This window comes from Lolium perenne, chromosome 2 (assembly GCF_019359855.2).
Source record: "Lolium perenne isolate Kyuss_39 chromosome 2, Kyuss_2.0, whole genome shotgun sequence".
Lineage (NCBI taxonomy): Eukaryota > Viridiplantae > Streptophyta > Magnoliopsida > Poales > Poaceae > Lolium > Lolium perenne.
This window is the reverse complement of record NC_067245.2, coordinates 218,689,117-218,711,485: the sequence shown is the minus strand read 5'-3', so window position 1 is coordinate 218,711,485 and position 22,369 is coordinate 218,689,117. Positions and strand designations below refer to the sequence as shown.

At 46.4% G+C, this 22,369-nt stretch overlaps 3 protein-coding genes, 1 long non-coding RNA gene and 1 pseudogene across 4 annotated transcripts; 2 read left to right on the top strand and 3 right to left on the bottom strand.

Annotated features, from left to right (window-relative positions):
• Positions 1-1,730: 1,730 nt before the first annotated feature.
• LOC127334905 (uncharacterized) lies at positions 1,731-7,558 on the bottom strand. Its single transcript, XM_051361454.2, has 4 exons — positions 7,250-7,558; positions 6,992-7,171; positions 3,583-3,708; positions 1,731-3,444 (listed from the first exon to the last, which is right to left on the bottom strand). Exons 1-4 carry the CDS (start codon positions 7,258-7,260, stop codon positions 3,441-3,443), a joined length of 321 nt encoding a protein of 106 aa, XP_051217414.1. The 5' UTR covers positions 7,261-7,558; the 3' UTR covers positions 1,731-3,440.
• Positions 3,788-4,343, bottom strand: LOC139835084 (E3 ubiquitin-protein ligase ORTHRUS 2-like; annotated as a pseudogene).
• A 3,142-nt stretch (positions 7,559-10,700) lies between the features above and the next one.
• On the top strand, positions 10,701-13,532 carry LOC127334907 (uncharacterized). The gene is made up of 3 exons (XR_007872517.2): positions 10,701-11,159; positions 12,312-12,570; positions 13,250-13,532. It is a non-coding gene; the product is annotated as an uncharacterized lncRNA (long non-coding RNA).
• A 3,621-nt stretch (positions 13,533-17,153) lies between these two features.
• On the top strand, positions 17,154-19,447 carry LOC127334904 (uncharacterized). The gene is made up of 3 exons (XM_051361453.2): positions 17,154-17,436; positions 17,533-17,676; positions 19,140-19,447. The coding sequence occupies exons 1-3, from the start codon at positions 17,275-17,277 to the stop codon at positions 19,281-19,283; spliced, it is 450 nt and encodes a 149-aa protein (XP_051217413.1). The 5' UTR covers positions 17,154-17,274; the 3' UTR covers positions 19,284-19,447.
• Positions 19,448-20,578: 1,131 nt separating this feature from the next.
• LOC127334901 (cytochrome P450 89A9-like) lies at positions 20,579-22,087 on the bottom strand. Its single transcript, XM_051361450.2, has one exon. It carries the CDS (start codon positions 22,085-22,087, stop codon positions 20,579-20,581), a length of 1,509 nt encoding a protein of 502 aa, XP_051217410.1.
• Positions 22,088-22,369: the final 282 nt, after the last annotated feature.

Here is a 22,369-nt window from a genome sequence, read left to right as displayed (position 1 = left end):
TTTGTTTTGTATTGCTTCCAAAGCTGAACAGAAAATTAGAAGACATCTACGTAAGATGAACAAGAGTGTGATGGAATTGCCATCATCTACGACAGACATGCAAGGTAATAATGAAGGTACTGGTTTCGTTACTACACATGCAATTGATCAATACGCTGTTGACATAACTATGCCATGTGATGAGCCAGTCATTGATTTGATCACACCACCTATATTAGAGGATTGTGCTATTAATTTGAATGTGTTACGTGATGAAACAACTGAAATGCCTCTTGATGTTTTGAGTGCACCTATGGGTAATATTAATTTGTACATTGAGATAACTTCACCTAGTGAAATTCTTGCTGATGAGAATCAACCATGTGACATGTTCGTTCAACCTAATTTGGATCACATCAAATTGGTTCTCCATGAAGACGTTTTAGCTAGGAATTCTCATGCCAATTCTTTATTTTCTGTTGCGCTTGATCCTCCTATATCTTTGCCACATGCTAGAGATAAAATTGCTGAAATCACATGTTTGAAGAGTGCTTACGTTCCTGCTTTTCTTTTTAATTTGGTTGGAGAATATGATGTGGACAATTCTTTTATGGTGCATAAGATTGGCATCACGTGTGATGAACTTTGTTATTTAATGGAAGATAAATCTATTAGTATGCTCAATCGTTTTTATATGACCTCTAATATTGGTATTAATCCTATACCGAATAACTTGCTGCAAAATTGCTCGTTTCAACATGATGTGGCTAGAAATTTGGAGACTTTAAATTATGACTTAACAATATTGGGATGGTTCACATTGCAGGGAAATAAGATATGCTTCACTCATATATGCAAACTGAGTTGCGATGCATGTTGGAATATGACTACTAAAACTTTGAGATACTACAACAATTCTTTATGTTCGACATTAAATTTGCAAAAAGGGATAGGAGTAAAAATGGATGACATATATATATACCATGTACACACTTTGTCTCTGTTATTAGCATGTTTACAGAATAAACATCGCCGAGGACGGCTTTATTTTCAAGAAAGGGAGGATGATGTGGACATGCATACCTCGGATACGACCGATTGCAATACACGCATATACATTTATCAGGTGATTTCTAGTACTAATATTTCTATATATTATTTTATGATTAAGAACGTAGATACAACATATATTTTAATTATATGCAGAATTGCGGAATATCTGTACAAGCTACGTGTCAAAATACGAGGACAATCCAAGCTATGTGTATCTATACACATGGATGCTGGACGTGAAGATGTAGCCATGCATACAATAATAAGTTGTTTCCTTCATCGTGTGTGCATAAAGAAGAAAAGGACAAGGTGAGCCCTAGCTTGTTGCATGGCCGAAGAAAGAATACAAGCAACATCTGCCATCGATGGAAAGAAGAGGCTATTTTCTCGATGCATGCTTCGTCCGACCAAAGGTGGGCCCGACCACATGCATGGGCCTTTTTGCCAGGAAGAGGATCGTCACGGGTCGGCCTCAAGGCATGGACAGAACCGACTTCGACGCTAATAAATTGTCAGCCGCCATCTAGGTTTAGACTCGGATTTTGATTAGACTAAAAGTTAGCCATTGCTGCAACTCTCGTGTACTTCTTTTGAGGCCAACGCCCAGAACAAGACCAACTATTCGAAATCCCACCTTTTCAATAAAGCTTTCATCTATATCCGCAATATTCTGATTGCAATATTAGTTCTTACTTGTTCTCGATTTCAGGTAGGAATTAAGACCCTCGCTGGTCAGGCTGATCGTGCTTCCGCAAGATCAGTAACTCCCGGAGATTGTCCTAGCGATTGCATTGGCGCACGAGCTTTGCACGTGTAGTCGGATCGTCAAGCACGAACTCCACCAACAAATCAAATTATCATCATCTCATCGAAAGATCGGACACCTTTGCCCTATCACCAGAAGTATTAGAATCACCTGCAACAGCGTCATTTGGCATGCTTGCGCACAGAACCCTCTTCCTGGCCACCACGTACCCATCCACGAATCCAGCAGCCTGGCGCCCTTATCTGAGACACGCTCAGCGAGCCCCTCACCTAGTCTAGCATCCCATCCATGTCCTCCCTCTTCACATGGAGGTGACACCAGCTCCTCCTACATCTGCTCAGGCGCTGCCATCAACGAAATTGCGTCATGCCCTGCCACGTAAACTAAGACAAAATTAATTTGATCTGACTAATATAGTAACTAAATAATCTCACATCATTCACACAGTTTATTAAATAAAATACAGAGCAGATGACAAGAATATACATCGAGTCAGGTCCAAATTACTATATCAGTGGCCGTTGTGCTGCTCAATAAACATGGTAAATCAATAAAACAACACGAAGGTTGGATCAACTACTAGCAGAGCGATTGTGGTACTACTAGTATTTGAATAGGGAAAAATACTAAATGACCTCCAGATTAGATCAACTACTACTCCAAGCAAGTATCTCTGCCATTATATACCAAGAACAAATGCATCTCACTAACAAAATTCATGATTGATTGTTTGTATCTTGTAATTTACAGAAGTAACTACCAGATAAACACATGACAGCAACACGTGAAACAAATTGCCTAGGAATGAAGGATTTACCTTCCTATGGAAAACAGACCCAACTTTGTCAAAGGAAAAAAAATAGGTACTATGTCGATAAATGCTACTATCGTCAATGTTGCATTCTTCTCAGAGTAAAATATGGAGATGAGTGGAACAAATAGTAAGAACTCGTCCATTTTCCTGCATAACATACGGTATGATTAACCAACAATAGAATGTATTAAAAATCATTTTTTGTCTGTTAAAAAAGAGGCAAAACTCTTCATACTGCAGGGCTGAGGAAACATATATTGGTCCAATCATACTATAGGAGACCATAGACGAACACTTAGGGGCAAGTCAATAATACACATCTGAATAACACAAGATGGCAACCTATAATAAATGACGCTCATCTTGCCTTCCTGGTTCCATAGTTTTTTTTTATTTGGGGAATACGACAACAGAAATGGGAATAAAACCTATTTAGCAGCAGATTTTTTTTTTGTTTTTAAGAAATCACTTTGATCTAGTAGTCCAGCCCAGCTCCAACAAATACAACAAGCACACAAGTAGCAATACAAAAACATCAAGTATTCAAGTGATAGTAAGTAGTGTCAACACCTACTACATCAGAAGGTACAACTGCCATTAGGAGATGAAAACCAACCAATAGCAATAAAACTTATGTCAAATGAGCCCATGAACGAGTCCTAGGTATACAACTAACAAAATAGAACATAAACGAGCATTGTCATCGGTTAGATGACCAGATCACCAGATCACATAGAGGAAAAAGGTGAGAAACCAGAAAACTCTCCCAACACACAAAGTCGAAGAAACCGCTGCCATTGTCACATACAAGGCTGGATAAATGGACACTTACCTGCAGAAGAAACATAAATCAAGCTAAGATGGTTAACAAGGAGCATCATAAACAATTTAGAGCTAAGCATTATACCATAATATCATTTATAAATGCAACACTGATATTTCAGGGAATAAGCATGGCAAAAGAACCCACCATATGACCCTTACAGGGTAACCCTTCAAGAAACTAAGACGCAAAGCAACATTCATCTTTTCAAATTTCTGATCAGAAGATTGCTCCTTGTTTGTTCGCTTGTTTCCACTTAGATCACTTCCACCACTGTCAGTAGAAATTATTTTACAGATAATAAGTGCTCATATCTAGGATCAGACTAGAAAATCCAAGGGATATCAAGTTGCTAAAAGCCAGCAAATCTTATGGTATACATATAACACTCTCTATGGTCCTCATCAACTATGTAAACTCCTGAGTGGTACTGACTGAGCACACTATGGGGACTGATAGACAATACCAACGACATGAGCAAAATGAGCACCCCATTGCCTGCACACAAGGCGGTCTTCCCAGGTGTCCCAAACTATAACACCAATATTCCTTCTAGGTTTTTTTTTTTGCAATAATGGGGCCAAAACGATCAGATGCGATAGTCACAAATATATAACCACTTGAAGCATTCGCTTTGCAAGTCCTCTTTGCCCTGTCAGTTGTAAAAGCCTTTTCTGATCTTTTATCATTTCTTATGTAATGATTTGCATTTGTGGAGACAACTGAATTAGGATTCTTTTTAATCCTAGCCATACATAGAGCTACAACTAACGATGTGTTAACCTTGGTTGTTCTGCCATCTTGGATGGGATTGGTCTCAGACATTTTCCACTATGAATCCACTTTCCAAAGCATTTCAAGCAGAAGTTATGGGCGTATGAGTCTGTAAGAGAAAAATGCAAAATCATGGCTAGAACAGGTGCGAAAAAGTCTTTGAATAAATGTGAAAGAGAATAGTTATCCTGTGTAGGGTATTTAGATACAAATCTACGAGGAATACTGGAAGAAGCTCAAACATAACATAGCATCAAACGAGCAGGAATAGTAATTGGAATTGTTAGATTATACGCAAAAAGTTTATGAGCACATCATAAATATTGCCATGCATTAAATAGTTTTGATGAATATAGTAGTCTGGTTTCAAATATAGTAAACGATAAAAGGCTCATCATGTCTCCAGAGCATAATGAAGGAGCGGCTATGCCAAGCAATCTTTTATACACTTCATAATTTCTTTATACGAAGCAACATTCTAACTGCATTGTCGATCACATATTCAAGTATGTTGACACATACACAAAAGAATAAATCGTCTAGATAGTTGACACTAGCTACCATCGAGGCAAAACACTGGATTTTGTATTACAATCCACAGCTAGTCTCCAACTTACAACAATTTAGACTCACTGTCATCAAGCACGTCAAAGAAAGATAAGAGCTTCCACAACAATCTTAAATAGAACATCTACAGCTCATATCGAGTTGCTTGCAATACAGAATAAGGGGCATAGGAAACAATATTATCAAGAACGGTGCTTCCATGTCAGGAAAGAAAACAAAGGGTACCAAACAATTAAGTGCAATGGTGTCTTTGTAGAAATGGCGGCATTGTTTTGAACCATCCATTTCTCTTATAAATGGAAACCAATCCGTGCTTTTACCCTCTTATAGTGTATTGTGCAATCCACTATCAGGAATTTTCGATAAGAAACAGTTTCCTGCTTGATGCAATCATTTCAATGACAATAAAATGAAGTATGAGTTTGATGTCTAGAAAAACATGTTTACATTACAAGACACAAATGAAGGGGCAACATATTACATGTGTTCAAGCTACAATGGCACAAGATAACACAGACTACATAAAAAAAGGCATCAGAGGAATGAAGTACACTGAAACAAGATGCAAGTACTACCAGTGAGGAATGAAATAGTACATTTTTAACCATTGATTCGGCGGGCATAACATGGCTGGACCAAGTGTAAAAACTGGATGCTCAATTAGCCATACAGACTTATATTTCAGGCATACTCTTACAGCTCACAAAGTATATGATATGGAAATATGGATTACAAACTGGTTATGAGTAGGCACAAATTCTAGGTATCAAAATACACTGTCGTGATTCCGAAATTACTTAACACCATGTCTCAAGAAAAAATATAGCTTTCTAGCTAATTATACAACACTGGCACATACATATCCAAACCGAAGTGAGAAGTAGTATAGATTAAGTTCCTAATTCTATTAAAAAAGCAGAAAACTTTTCAATTTCACACTGAATGTAGCTTTCTTACCAAATTATACTACACTGGCATAATAAAAAAAACATAGCGGCATATTATGGAAAGGAAAAGTAGTCAGATTTACGTCCATACTTCTATTTTGGTTTCAAATTACATAATCATAACCTGCATATTATTGAAGGGAAAAGTAGCGCCGATTCAGTGTCTAATCTTTCTATAAACAAAATCTGCACTGAATTTTGGAAATAAACCAGCAGGGATCCAAAATCTGCACCGACTTTTCAATTCTGAAACTTCAAGATCAGATCCTAAAATGAAAATTTTAAAGCAGGCTTTATCACATAATTTACGAGGCTGCAAATGCGATCAAACTATTCAAGCATGATCGAATTACAGAACACCGCTACAGATGTGATCACACTCACAGATAGCAACACCACATGGGTGCTCCAATTTCCAAATACGTGCGCAAGCAAGCTTTGAATCCGAAGGAGCAAAGAAGCTGCAGCAATGCAATGCAATCCAAAGCCCGCAATGCGAACCAACCTAAGACCGGCATCATTCGTTGCTACACAAACGCGTTACGGAGAAAGATCTATTTTTTTTTCTTTTGCATACGCCCGGGGGTACGGGGCAGCCTCCTGCGACACAGCACGACGAGGTGGGAAGGGAAGATTTGAGGTCTCAAATTGTGGATGACGTCGTCCGGCAGGGCCCTCTAGGATTCCACGCGCGGCAGCTCGACTGGTGGCGCCAGGAAGGGAGAGCGGTGGTGACGAGATGGAATGGGAGCGATGGGGATTGAGGCGTTCAGTGGAGTGTGTTGGCTAACCAATTTTGGTAGGGCTGTTGTAGGCACAATCCAAACGCACCCTATATCCGAATAACTTACACCAAAACAGAGAAAGTGATCAACTTACAATTATGACCATGTGAGCTACAACACCAAGCGATTGCACACATCAAAGTACACAAGAAGCCTTCTATCCAGGAGAACAGAAACTACTGCTTACGGGTCCTGCCTCACACTCACAGATAGCAACACCACATGGGTGCTCCAATTTCGAAATACGTGTGCAAGCAAGCTTTGAATCCGAAGGAGCAAGGAAGCTGCAGCAATGCAATGCAATGCAATCCAAAGCCCGCAATGTGAACCAACCTAAGACCGGCATCATTCGTTGCTACGCAAACGCGTTACGGAGAAAGATCTTTTTTTTTTCTTTTGCATACACCCGGGGGGAAGGTGGGGGTGGGGCAGCCTCCTGCGACACAGCGCGATGAGGTGGGAAGGGAAGATTTGAGGTCTCACCGGCGTGCGCCTCGAAGGGGACCGACGGAGCTGCTGCGACAGTAGTGGTGGAGCTTTGCGGTCGGGAAGGCCATCTCCCCTCCGTGGCTCTCGTTTTGGTGTACGTGGCTCGCGTCCTGGTTGCGTCGGAGGGGGCGCAGCTGCTGCTCCTGGTCGGGCTGTGCCACTGTCGTTCCCGACCTGTAGAGAGGGAAAACGTAGTGGCGTCAGGGGGAGAGGGAGGGGCGATGTGAGGTGAAGGGAGGAGGGAGCGATTACCGGCGGCGCATCTGGAGGGACCGGTCGGCGTCGGCGTCGTCCTCGTGGGCGAGCGATGGAGCCGGACCTCGCAGGCGAGGTAGGAGAGGGTCGGGCAACGGGAGAGCCGCGCGAGGACGGGTAGGGTCGTCCTCGACGGCGTCCGACAGGGCCCGCCGCTAGGATTCCACGCGCGTCAGCTCGACTGGAGGCGCGGGGCGGCGGGGCCGGCGAGGGAGAAGAACCGGGGAGAGGCGGGGCCGGCGAGGGAGAAGGACCGGGGAGAGACGCGGCCGGCCAGCTGCGGCGTTGGGTGAGTGGTAACGAGAGGGAATGGGATGGAGTGTTGACTAATTTGCCAATTTTCGCGTGATTATCTATCTCATCATAGGAGTACCCAAAATTGCATTAAGTGCACGCTATTTATAAGGACGCCTCGATTGAATGTCTAGGCAAATTACTCGTCTCCAAAAACCTCTTCACGTCTCCTCATTTTTCTACCCGTGATTATAGCCTCCAAAAACCGCTTCACATTCATCAATTTCCTACACCGTAATTATAGGCTTATAGCCAATGCATGAGTGCATCAATATATAGGGAGGAGGGATAACAGGAGTACCAAAGCTAGCGATTTGATTTACCACCAAAGCTAGTAGTAGCACTACTTAACAATATTTGGTGAGTAAAAATCCATCACTAGTACCTCAACTTGTCGGGGAAAAAATCTCTTTCATCACCGCATAACGAGAATATATGATTTTATGGTCACTCGATACGAGTTAGTCGCTGACATACGATCACATTTGCATATGGAGACTCATATTTCCTTATGTGGCGACTTACGGCTTGCCGAACCTATTGTGAGCTAACTTAACAAATACGTCGGTAAAGAATATCCACAACCAGATGTGCACCTCCTATCATTTATTGTTACTCTAGCCACCTCAACTTCACCCCAGCGACCAGGACTACCCTAGAGGAGGACCCAGGCCATAGTACCACTGCCTCGGGTCCCATGCGTCGGCCATCACTCCTCTCCGTCAACGTCCCTGATCTCCGGACCAAGGGCTCGATTTCCTCCGATCAGCCAGCATGCATCGCCTCACGTTGGTTGTATCCCTCTAATTAGCGGCAACAAGGAACTCATATCGCTGGTGTCTTCACCCTATGACCATCGCTCCTCCGGGTGCCCCTTCATGATTGTTCCGATGTTACCACACACTAGTTGGCTCTCAATCAATCCCTGACTCGACTCCGACCACGACAAAAATTGGCACCGACGCCGCCTTTGGAGCAAGCCAAGGGTCGCCGTCCATGTTGCCACCTTCGTGCCCCCAGACTCCTCCGACAAGCCAAGCATGCTCAGGCTGAGCTCCTTCCCATCCCCCCTTCGTTCCCGGTCACATGTGTTCCTTGTGTCGTGCTCGACGGGCGGATGGGACAGCGGTGGTTCACAACTTCTTCCATGCAGGGGAGGCGTGGTTATATATGCGAGAGCGGCTATACGGTGGCGTGCGGCGTGACAAGCGAGCAAGGGGAGAGGAGTACTATGCAAGACACCGTCCCGTGGATAAAAATGCATGAAAGGAGAACATAAAATGGCCAGATCCTTGTTACTAGCAGATTGCATGTAGGCTTGCTTATGTACGAGATTTAAATTATGGAACAGGGACCTCGTCTGGTGACTTTTGTCATCGCCATGCACCCGGCCTCGAACAAGCTTGTTTTGCCGTGTCGATGGGGTGGTGGGCGAGCCGATGCAAGGGCATGCACCGTCCTTGAGGTGGTAGGACGGCACGGCCCAGGCCCGTGTCCGGTCACGTGACTCACCCATATTAGGTAAACTCTAGTTGTGTTTGAGAGTATCTCAGTAGTTGTTAAAGACTGATGTATGGTGCTGTGGTGGCATACTCGGCCTCAACTACAGCCTCTCCAATGAGCTCCAGGTTCACCGGAAAATCAGTAGTTAGTGGGGTGGTGATGGGTAAAACTAGGGTTGCAACACAGACAACTTTGCCGGACTGTTTGATGTAGCAGTTGAACTAACTATGCTTAAAAAGTAGATCCAAAAAAATAGGAAGGCAAAGCACAAAATCAATTTTGCGAGACATGCGGACGCGTCGCGCTGCCACCCTAGGTTAAACCTAGAAGTCCATCGGCTAATTATGGTGGGGTGCAACAGATGATACTCCATATTAATGCACACGGTAATATTTTGGTGGCATCTTCGATAAGCTAGTTAGGGTTTCCAATAAGGCAATTAACATGCATGCATCTGCAATTGCGTTCACCACCATGCCGACTTGACCGTGCAGCCATATACATGGAGTCAGGATTAGGGTTTTTCTTGCGTGAAGTCAACCAGTCTGGTATGCGTGTGAAGAAACAAGGGAAGAAGTTACGGTTTTTTCTACCAGAAAATAGAATAGCCTGGTATGCACATGGAGAAACAAGGTAAGAAGTTAGGGTTTTTTTACCAGAAAATAGAATAGTTAATGGCTCTACATACTTTCCTATCACATCTAGTCTACTCATCCGGAGTTCTCGGCGGGGTTATGATCGATTTTCACATTGCACCAACAATGGTTCATGCAACATTAGCTAGTGACTTCGTGTCACTAGGGTGAGTTTTTTTGGGAACTGAACAACGTCATATACTTCGTAATTATAACGTCGCAATCACCGTGCCTCCGTCCCGACAAACCAATACGCCTATGCTCGAACCCTCACAAAACCGTAACGACTTTGAGATATCTTGGTCTAGTGAAGCTTGATTTGAAACTTCTTTGACCCTATCTGACTAGCTTGATATGAATTGGTAAGTGCAATTGTCCACACAAAGTGTTATTTTTGTTACTGACGATTCATAGCGTGCTCTCTGGACTATGACCGACATGGTAATACCTCAATCGACCCCACTTGCATCCCCCGACTGGCAATCACACCGGACGGCCAGCGCGATTCATCGATTGGTGTTTTCAGAAACTTAAAATTAAGCTGTTGAGTTGTCCGACGCGGCCTAAAATACCATATCCTACCGGAGAGACAAAAAAGAGAGAGGGGGATATACATACTAGCAGAACGACTTGGTCTTACCAAATCAAATTATGTAGAATGGGTACACTTATTGCTTATAGCTTATACTACAAGCGAGAAACAATTTGTTTTAGTATCTACTAGTAACATGAAGTACTTATATAAGACGTGCCATTCAATGTGTCTGATTAATACGGAGCGGTAGCGAAAAGTTTCCCGCGCAGATTTTGGGGCTGGACGAAATTTCTAAACGCAGATTTTGGAGATGCGCACGGCCCGTTTTCAGCTGCAAATTTTGGAGCATCTCACTGCCCGCGGCCCGTTTTCAGCCCACAAAACCAGTACACCGAACACCACCAGATCGGACCCCATTCTCCTCTCCTCTCCCACCGAAACCCTGACGCAGCCGCCGGAGCTCCCCTCGCCGGCCACGGCCCCTCCGTCTCCCCCCTGTTCCGGACCTCCTCCGCTCCGCCGGTCCCACCTCCCATCCGCACCATATTGGCGACGCGGCCGGCTGGCTCGCCGGAGCCCGCGTGCATCCATGCGCGCGGCTCCGTCGAGCTGGCCGGACCACGTCGCGTACCTTGGCCGAGGGCGTTGGGTGGTGCTCCACGCCGGCGAGGCGTCTCCGGCCAGAAGGACGCGCCGGCAGCGGCGACGCGGGGCACGGAACGCCGTCGTCCACTACTCCCTGAGACGAGCCAGTGGAGGAGGTGACGCGGGTGTTCGGTGGTCTCGGCCTGGCCGCCGATTCCGGCAGGCTGCGCTCACCGGACTCCTCCGGGAACAGCAGGGGTGCGGTGCGCTGTTGCACGCCGGCCACCAGCTCCGGCCCCTTCTCCACATCGACGCCAGCGATGAGCTTGCGTCCACCGGCCAGCTTGCCGCACAGGTGACGACCCCCCGTCTCCCTCATTTCTCCTTCCTGGTTTTGGTGCGATGTGGATATGCCAAGAGCTGGCAATCGTATTTAGAATTTGCATTTCATTGTGTGCTAGCAACTTGCCCATCCGTAGAGAAGTTCAAGCTAAAAATTCTGATTTTGGTGTCCATTCCCGTGCGAGCTAGATGTACACCCAGATACGATTTTAGTTTAGGTTTGCTCAGAACATTGACTCTTGATGTGCAAGATTAGCTAGTCCGAGCGCTGTCAAGATGCAAACGGTGCTATTGATGCCCATTTGCTCTTCATTGCAGATTGATAAACAAATGTGAAGTACTATACGGTATGCTAGTTGATCTGCCACATCAAGGTTTGAGATCAATTTCCGGGAAATGGTTATCGAGCCGTTGCACATTTAAGTATTTATGGTTCTTTTCTGGTACTGGATTGTGCTGGTGGTGATGTAGTTTATATTGGTCCTTGTTTGTATTTGCCTCTAATGTCTAAAATCAATACAATCCTGTTGCAGCTGTCTTCTTTCTTGAGTTGGCCATCAACCTGAATTGTTGACATTAGCATGCGTTAGCATTGTTTACTTGGAAAGGCCTTGGTAGAGGATTTTCCACCTCAATATGATCTGTACTCATATGCTTCACTATGCCTGTCTAACTAGTATGCTTGTATGCTTGAGAATAACAAGGAATTTCCAGTTGAGATCAGTTCCCTAATTATAACATTTTTTTATTGGAAAACCATTGAGATGCGGTAGTATTTATTGCATTAGAAATGTCATTGTGATCCTCCAATTTTACAATGAACGGATGCATAGTTGCGTGTTTCTAGTGAATGCATAATTGTGTAATTTAAGTTCAACTTGAGCTGTATATGTGAAATTTACAAACTGCTAGTACCTATTGTTCATTCCTTGCTTACAGGAAAGTGGTTAGGTTCAGGTTGCCAGGTAACTTGTGAGTGTCTAATGTTCCAATGATTCTGTACTTATTACAGGAAAAGATGTAAATGAGCACGCAATTGCTTAGTTGCCACTGGCTTGTGTTTGTCTTTGGTGGTTCACCTCTTTTATTCACTGTTGAAGAAACTTAGCCAGTAGAATTTTGCACTGACATTTTGTTTGTGTAATCCATGTATATGCCCCCACAGGAAACATGCCGGTGATCCATTCCTGGTGGACGCCAAGCTTGCTTGGCATGGTCTTGGTGGCTGGCACCCCACCATCAGATGGCACGCCACGAGGAGGGCCAAGCAGGCGGCGCCGAGCAAGGATGAGCCGTGTTCCGCCCTGCAGATGAGATGGCCGGTCTGTAGCTTCACCGACCTCTCCACTTGAGCGGTCTTGCAACCATGGCCTGTGGCCAGTAGGAGTGCCATGCAACTATCTTCGCAGGTACAGGGAGGGAGGGTGAGTTTGTAGTCTTTGCTCATTCTTACATTAATTGATTCATGCTAGTAGTATGAATTTTTCTGTTGCTGCTCCTGTGTGATATATGAGATGGTCGAGCTCATGTGTTAAGAAGTTGTTTTGTTGGCTTGAATTAGTAGAGAATGTAAGACTGAATTTTTGCTGATGCTTGCTTGCTGTATGCTGTCCCTGATCCGACATATAGCCTGTTTGTGTGTCTTAAGCATGAATCAAGTCATCTTTGCATTAATAATGCTATACATATTTGGTTATGAATTTTTGTTCTACTGACCTGTTGCCTGTGAATGTTTGCGGTGCAACTGATCTTTGTTTGGTTCACGTAGTACATTTTATATATTGATCTTGCATCTTTTCTCTCTTGGTGTCGTTTCATTGAGTAGTACAGCAGCCATAATGTAATGTCCAGGGGAGGGTAACACATACATACGTGCATGGCCTCCTTCCTTTGTTGTTCAAATTTGGTAGATATGCATGCAAATGGTGGTGTTGTACAGAGGAATCACCACATGAAGATGCTTAAAAAGAATCATCTAAGCATTGCCATGTGGTTGATGCAGTTACATATTGGCCGACTCTTGCTGTTTATTATATGGCTAGAATCTATTCCTTGTTTTAAGTCAGATGCCTAATCGGTTGTGCATTTCCTTGATGTGTGTAGCTGCTGGAGGACGCCAAGTTTGGTTGGCATGGTTTTGGTTGCCGGCACCCCACCATCAGATGTCACACCACGAGGAGGGCCAAGCAGGTGGCGCCTAGCAAGGACCAGCCGGTGTTCTGCCCTGGAGATGAGATGGCCAGTCGCTTGTGCGATCTTGCGGGACCGTGACCTGCTATGACTTGATTTCGTTTTGCCGGTGACTTTTTTGTTGTTGTGGTGGTTGCAAGCAGTGCTGTAAATGTGAAATTTAAAAACTGCTAGTACCTATTGTTCATTCCTTGCTTACAGGAACGTGATTAGGTTCAGGTTGGCAGTTAACTTGTGATTGTCTAATGTTCCAATGATTGGAGGATGCCAAGCTTGCTTGGCATGGTCTTGGTGGCTGGCACCCCACCATCAGTATTGTGAAGAGTTTTTGAGTATTGTTAGCTAGAGTTTAGTGTTTAGGTTCACCTTTCGGGGGAGGGGATGTTATCGCGTGTGGCGGCTGTTCATGTGTGGTCTCGGGGTACAAGGAGACGGGAGGTGATGTGACGGCGGCGTAGTGTGGAGGCGAGTCACGAGCGGTGGCTCTATCGCTAGGGTTCATTATGGGGGAAAACAAAACAATTTGGATCAACAGACCTCTTCACTGTCGATGATAAAATTAACAGTGATATTTTAATTAGGTCAAATATACTACACGAGTTTACACAGCATTTTAGCAGTATACAGCCGTTGTAGTCAAAGTGAAAATCCAGTTATATCCATGAAAATTTCGATGGGTATTACCGAATCACCCTCGGGCCCAATCGTTTTAAGCCGTTGGGTTATCGTACTACCCATGACCATTAATAGATGTTGAAACTTTATCTAAACTTAGATATATCTAGACACTCTTTAGTGTATAGGTACATTTTTTTTTTTGCGAAAATTTCACTGATCTATTAATATTCGAAAGAGACTGACCTGAAACCACACAATCGAACACGAAAGACGATCGGATTACGGCAGATCCGTCAGACACACAACTCCACGCGCCCTCCGTCGGCGCTAGATGCACCACCGGAGCGAGGATAGGACGGAGAGGACCTTATTCTGACTTCAGGAAATAGCCGCCGCCTCACCATCTCGAAGAAGACACCGAAAACGAACTAAACGAAGAACTAAAATCTTCCCGCTGGCGAGAGGCTGCGGTACGCCACACCTCCAAGGCCCAAGGCCACCGGAGGCGGAGCGAACCGGCAGCGTCACCGGCGAGAGGGACGAAACCGTAGATGGGTTTTAGAGGCGCCTCCTGATCGCCTTGGTACCATGTTGTTTGCCGTACCGGTAGTGTATAGGTACATTTGAATTTGGATAAAACTGTGGCATCTTTTTATTCACGGAGTGAGGTATTTTTTAGTGTAGTATGATTTACCGTAAAGTTTCTTTCCGATATAAAAGGGAGGCCCTAGGTACTCTACCAGGCATGTACATCGATCCCTTGCATGCGATTTTACTATGTGGTGTAGGAAATGAAAATTAGTAAGGAAAAAAGGTATGGCGCGCGGGGAGTTTTTAGAAGGAAGGGAGCAAGTGTATGTAAAAAAAAAAAGAGAGTGAAAATTAAGTGAGCGAGCGGACTTTATTCCGTCCATCCATCCATCCACCGAGGCGTCGGTTCTCCTCCTGCATGCGCGCGCGTCGGTTGTTGTGGGACGAAACGAATCGACCGATCCACTCTTCGTTTCCACCTCTGCGTTGCGCATTTAATAAGTCCCGACGCGTCGCGCGCACGTACGTGTGTGTAGCTTTAGGGCATCTCCAGCGGCGCGACGTTTGCGTCGGCCGAAATGGTCGAAATCGTCCGGGCGTCCGTTTGCGTCGGGGGTGGCTCCAGCGGCGCGACGCATAATTTTTTTTTTCATTCATGCAACCATAATTTACATAAAAAAGCCTAAAAGTTGATGCTGCCCTTTATCGGTCGTCGTCGGCGACGAGTTAATGAACTCCGGCGTCGGGCATGGAAGCTCGTACGCCGGCGGTGGAGGAGGTACCGCCGCATGGGCGAGAGGCGTGGCCGGGGATCCCACGCCGAGCAAAGCGGAGCGCGGTCGTTGTATCGCGTCGGCGTAGCCGGATGAGTCGCCGGCCTCCCCGCGCGAGCGCCGAGTCCCGCAGTGGATTGCGAGCCCGTCCCACAAAGCGAGCTCGTTGAGCTCGTCTGCGCTGTTGGCCAGTGCCATGGCAATGGCCTCATCCTCGGAAAGGTCCGGCGGCTGGGTCTCCGGATCCCACGCCGGCCCGCCGTCGTCGTGGTCGTAGTCGACCATGTCGACGTCCTCGTCCGCGTCCTCCTCGTCGTCCGCGTCCTCCTCGTCGTTCTCTTCTTCTTCTACGGCGATCTCTCGTTCGAAGAAGTCGACGTCGCCGAGGTAGCCAGCGCGGCGGCGCGCGTCGAACTCCCACGTCCCGAATGAAATCCAGTTGTAGGAGTTCAGCGCGTACGCCTCATCCTCCCGCAGATCCGGCGGCAAGATCGCTCGGCGGCGGCGCACCTCGTCCCGCCGCTCTCGGCCCTCGCGCGGCACGGGGGGGGGGGGGGGACCGGCACGCGCCGCGAGTTCAGGTACCAGCCCCCTCCCGGCAAGTTCGCGTCCGGCCATGGCACAGGCCGATTTTCCTCCCATAGCTGCCGCGCGAGCTCAACTCGGACGTACCGGCCGACCCTTGCCTTCTTGCCGGAACGCGAGCCGCTTGCCTCCTGGTCGTTCTTCGTCTTGCGGAACGGCCAGCATTTCTTTCCCATGGCGTCGGTGGGGTGGATACTGTGGGATTTGGCAATGGTTTGGTCGTCGAAATGGACGCCGGCAGCGTCCATTTAAAAGGCTCCGACGCCATATCGCCTTCAATGGCCTGCCAGTGCAACGTCTACTAGCTGCGCACGCTCACGGAAGCCGAGGCATGCCATTAACGCGGCCCTGCGAAGGCTGCAGCGCGCCGCCCGGAAGTAATGGCCGAAGACGAAGCTGTTGTGCCGCTGCCAGGCGGGCCCGTGCAAGGACCAAGCGGACACTTTGCGCGTCCGCGCAGCGTCCGCCGAGTGGGCCAGGTTTGCATCTCTGCGGACGGCCCGGTCACTTTGCGTCGCGCCGCTGGAGGTGGTGCACGACGCATTTTCGGTCACTGCGGACGGCCCGGTCCGTTTGCGTCGCGCCGGCTGGAGATGCCCATAATTTCCAGGACGCGCGCGTGTAGCTTTCCGCTCACTCTCCACGCCGCCGAGCACATACTCTGCACTTCTGCAGTCTCCACTTGTCCTTGGCCTTCGGCTGGGACTTGCCTGCCCCGCGGAACAAACCCACGACTGTGAAAGCACTTGCCCACTTCATCCCAAATGACATTGTTCAAGTTCCTTTGATTCCTTGTACTATAATTTGTTACCCCTAATAGCTTTTAAAAAACGATGTATGACAGTTTTAGTAATTATTGAACCTCGTAATCATTGCACTTAGTATAATGGCTTGAATGGTTCTGGTTTTGCCTGCCACGCCGGCCGCCACACCAACCCACAGGAGGCCGTGCCACTCCAATCCCCGATCCAATAGCGACCTCCTCGCCGGCCGGAGCCCCGCCGCCGCGCCATGGACCCGGAACATGAACTGAACATTAGTTCAACTGTTTGTATTTTTCTTATCATTTTTGTAATTTTGCTTTCCTTTTAGTGTGTGTTGTCTCTTTTCCCTTCCCAAGGATGGAAGGTTTTGGCGAGGAAGCTTACTAATAAATAAAGCTCACTTTGCATCCCAAATGGCATTGTTGAAGTTCCTTTGATTCCTTGTATAATTTGTTACTCGTACTCCTAATGGCTTTAAAAAAACGATATATGACAGTTTTAGTAATTGGTGAACCTCGTAATCATTGCACGTACTCCGTAGTAAAATGGCTTGAATGATTGTGGTTTTGGATTGCCTGCCCCGCCACACCAACCCACACGAGGCCGTGCCACTCCATCCCCGATTCACCAGCGACCTTCTCGCCGGCCGGAGCGCCGCCGCCGCGCCATGGACCCGGAAGCGGTGCGGCGGACCCTGGAGCCCAGGGCCTCCCCCGCGGACATCTTGGGCTCCACCCGTTACTACGTCTTCGTCATGAGCGGCGTCCGCCTCGACTCCGCCGAGCACGGCCGCGTCCTCTGCTCCTTCGTCGTCTCCCCCCGCCACGCCGTAAGCCACACGATCCCTCTCCCCGCAGAAATAGCTTCCTTATTTCGAGATGGTGACTGCGTGTGGTGATTGGTTCGAATCCGTGGTGATTTGCAGAACTCCCAAGGGTACCTCCTCAGCGGCGTCACGGCAACGCTCGCCGACCAGTTGGGGGCGGCCGTGTTCTACGCCAGCGGGATCGGCTCGAGCGGGGTCTCCCTCGAGATCAACGTGTCCTTCGTCGACACGGCCACCGTCGGGGTGAGACCAATTTCTCTATCCCCTCTACTTATGAAGGGGTTCAGACTTCGTTCCTGTTCGTCATCAACATATTTTTATTGGAATTTTTTGTGGTGAAACTGCGATCCTCTTGAAGTTCCATGCATGCCGTGCAAGAATTGTGCAATCGGCAAATTAGGCCTTGCCAATTTTCTGAGGTATTGGAAGCAACTAACTGGGAGTAAGCCAGTAGACGTGGCCCATGCCTCCACCCGGGATTGTGTTAAGGAATACATCAAGGCTCATGTTAGGAACGAATTGGATCGGGTGTCAGTAATTACACTATATCATTCTGAAGCTCGTTCTGGTGTCTGATTTCTGTCAGCTATGCTTGTCTGTCTTGCCGTTTCAGGTGAACATCAAAACCAGATTATTCTTCTGAATCTTGCAATTGGGTATGCTTGTTATGACTTGGTTTTAAGAGCAGCTTTATGCCTAGCTGAAGGTGTCACTTAGTTGTGGATTGGGCTCTACCTGCATTGTTATTACATGTATGACTAAACCGTTAACAAGAAGTTGTTGGAAGGCAACATGAGTGAACTGTGGTTAGGTGTGGAATTTGAACTTGGTGAAAGTTGTTCGAGATTCTTGTTTTATGCCTCCTTGTTATAATTATGATTTGACCCAGAGCAGAACAGCAGAGTGTTTTCACTTTGTTATAGGATAACAACGGTGCAACATTTAGTAGTATTTCTCCATGAATGATTAGCCATTCTCATAGTAGGTGACAGAAGTTAGGAGCCTCTAAATGCTTACCTCTCAGTTTTCCGTAAGGGTGGCCACAGTATAGTACTTGCGCTTGTAGTACATGTACATCCCGTTTTTTTTTTGATAATCCGATTTCTATGCCCCAGAATAGTATAGTACTTGCGATTACTTTAAGTTCAATTTCATTAGCAGCTAATACTTACATAGGTGGGAGTAAGATTCGTAAAAGGAGAAATGATGTGATGTGAAAATGGAATGGTGGAAGTTTTAGTGCTTGCATAGTTGTAATCTTCTAGAAAGGTTAAAGTTGGTAATTTAATGAGTTACTAACTTTTTTATTGGTGATAAAAGGACAATTACTTCTTAGCTTCTTACTTTTCGGTAATTTTCTCACTGTAGAAATATAAGACTATTAAACAGTTAAATGTTGTTGGATTCAATGCACCTGCACGTCTGCACTCACTCTTTATTCATTTTCATTTCTTTGATGGGCTGAGCTCTGAGCGGAGCTTGGTGGTACAACATGGTTTCTAGAATCAGTTCAGTATCAGAATTACGGTCATGTACTCATGTTGTTAAGATATTGCTAAACGGCTTCTCAGCTTGCTTGGCTATATTTCTTGCTAGTTAAGCATGAGAAGGCTTGATTAATTTTGAACATATCTTCGTCTTTTTGCTGTTGTGATAATTTCAAACGGTATTTGACACGTTGTAAACTATGGTATGTAATTTTCCAGGAAGAAATAGAGGTTGAGGGGAAGCTATTGCGTGCTGGAAAATCAATCGGTATTGTCTCTATTGATTTCAGGAAGAAAAGGACCGGCAAATTGATGGCTCAGGCCCGTCATACAACATATCTTGCTGTATCTAGCAAATTGTGAGGATTTACTTCAGTTCTAAGATAACAACATTGTTATGTCCTACTCTTTTTACCCTGTATTCATAGACAACACCACCACGATGTAGTGCTACATTGTTTAAGAAAGGCATGTTATACCTATCTGAAAATCTAGAATACATACTACTCTGCTCATTTTATTTTCTCTTTTCCACTTGTCACAAATGATATCATCGAGAGTGTACAGTTGGATTTCATTAAACGGGTTGATCTTAGGGTGTTTGTTTCTCTGTTTAGTGTGTACGTTAATTTGGTAGACATGGATTTTTTTTTGCTTTTTTATAAGTAGTGGAGATATAATGGAAATATATTTATACAAAACTGAAAGGACAAAGTGATTGGTTCTCCAACCATTTGAAAGGAGAATAACAACAATCAGTTATTGTTAAAAGCAGAACAAGAGAGAGAGCGGCGATTCTACCATGCATCATATATACTGTGCATGCCCCACCTTCAGTTTGAAAACTGTTTGGATACTTGGATTCCTAGTGACGAGAGCTTCAAAATAACACCAATATTGAATATATTTTAGCAATATTTAAAAATTAACTTTAGAAATTTGGTGAAGCTTGAAAAAATGTTCATGAAACGTGATGAGAATATTTTGGGCTACAATTTGTTTCACTGTGTTTTAAACTTGATTCATCATGGCTAGAAAATAATTTAGGAATTTCCATAGAGTTCATACCATAAAATATATTCATGAAAAATAAGATAACAACACTTAATTATGAGCTCAAATCCTAACATGATGGTTGAATTAAAATCATAGTGACTGCAACTTGAAGACACAATATTTTGTAGCTAGTTTTATAGAGGTTTATTGTGCATCGTCATGTTTGAATGTGGTTCGCCATACTTCAAACATGTATTAGACGCATGCGATAAATTTACACATAGCAAAAGTGTTAATTTTTGTATCAACTTTGATATTGTCTCATTGAGTTCCATTGTGCTTGAAAATCTATCATGATGCTTCGTTATGTTTCAAAATTCAGATTTCGAATTTTTTCGAAACAAAACTTGTTTTAGGCTTGTTTAAAAGATATTGTCGCACGAAATAGAAAGTTCAAATGTATTTCACTATTAATCTAAAAATATTTATTCTGACCCAACGACTATTTCAAATCTAGAGTGAAAATTAACTGAGGGTATTGATGGATGACAGAGAGCTCTCCAAAGTCATAATACGAGATCTTACTGGCTTCGGTACAACGGAAAGAGACATTTTGTTTCTCAGTCAGTCGTGGGAATGCATCAGCAGTTCGCAGACTCCACTTAGTTTCTGACGATGATGCGTACATGGAGGGGATGCTTCATCACAGTGGTGAAGTACAACTTCTCCGTCATGTCCACTGCCTCTCCCTCCACCGCTGGCTGCCACTCCATCTCCCTCACCAGCCTCGCTAGGAAGTACTCGGCATGGTGCATGCCCAGGGAGTACGCGGGGCACATCCTACGGCCAGCTCCGAACGGCATCATCTTGATCTCCCTGCTCCCCGTGATGTCCACGCTGCAGCCCTCGCCGCCATCCAAGAATCTCTCCGGCCGAAACTCCAGCGCGTCTGTCCAGACCGCGGGGTCACGGCCGATCTCGGCCACCAAGAAGTTGAGCTGTGCGCCCTTGGGCACCTCGTAACCCTCGATTATGGCATCGTTCTTTGTGCCGTGCGGCAGGACGAAGTGGCTTGGCGGGTGCAGCCGCAAGCTCTCAAGGATGACGGCCTTCAGGTATGGCATCGCCAGCGGGTCGCAGTCACTGAACTCCGCAGATGACTTTATCTCCTCGTAGACCTTGGTCTGAATGTCGGGGCGGCTGGCTAGCTCGGCCATGGTCCACTCCAGCAAGGTGACGGTGGTGTCCGTACCTCCATCCAGGAACTCGCAACAGAGGCTGACCTTCTCCATGTCCGTGAGCGGGCGGCCGCCTTCGTCTGCCACGCGTATCGCTTGCAGCGAGTCGGCGTAGCACGACCGTGTGTCGTCACGCGTGGTGGAGTAGATGAGAGGGGTGAAGATCCCGTCCAGCCTCCGGCGCAACTCCAAGTACTCCGCCCACCGCTTCCGGAAGAGCCTCTTGGTGATCGCCGGGAACAAAGCGAAGACCGGGAAGGCGGTGATGGAGCACAGCGCAGAGTTCTGGAGCTCCTCGATCTCGTCGAGCACCTCGTCCTGGAGCCGCACGCCGAAGCACATGTACACGAGCAGCTCGAACATGGCCCGCCGCAGGAATGGTCTTACCGGGACGACAACCTTCGGCTCTGTCTCCAGCGCACCACCGCTTTTCTGTGCACGGAGGAGGTTGCTGACAAGGGCATCACATGCCCACCTTCTCGCCGAGGCGAACTCTCGGACTCGTGCTGGGCTAAGAGACCCGACGACGAGGTTCCGGCGGAGAAGGCGCCAGTAGGGGCCGTATGGTGACGAGGTGATGTCACGGCCGCCGGCGGAGAATAGGAGCTCTGGGTCCGACTTCCGGGGCCGGTCGGCGAAGGTGGCGCCGGCCTGGACGAGCACGCGATGGGCCACGTGGCGGTCCCGGATGAAGACGAACGTCTGAAAGAGGTGAACGGATATGACTGGGCCATAGCGTGCATGGAGCTCTAGCAGGAGCGGGATAAGATCAAAGATCGACCGCCGGAGCGCCAAGAACTTGGCCAGGAAGAGCAGGGCCGGTGGGCCAGGAGGCAACTGTGCCTTCCGCCTATGGCGGAGCAGGAACATCAGGGCGGCTGCAAGGGTGATGCAGAGGAGGAGCAGGGGTGTGTTGAAGAAGCCATCCTCCATTGTTGGTGCAAGGAAGCAAAACCTTGATGTTAGATGCAGTGTTTGTCAAATTATGATCAGGGATGATGACTTGCATGAACTTGTGGAAATATTATCGCCATTTAAATAGCTAGGAACTGCCGTTGCGATTTGTTTCTTTTTTCGTTCCGAGATGTCCGTCAGGATTTCTAACACCGGAGATGGTTCGTTAGTGTTACCGTTAACTGTGTTTGTTCAAAAAAGAAAGTAATAGGCCAACGTAGCAACTGACGTCTTCTGCTCAAATAAAAAAGGCAATCGCAG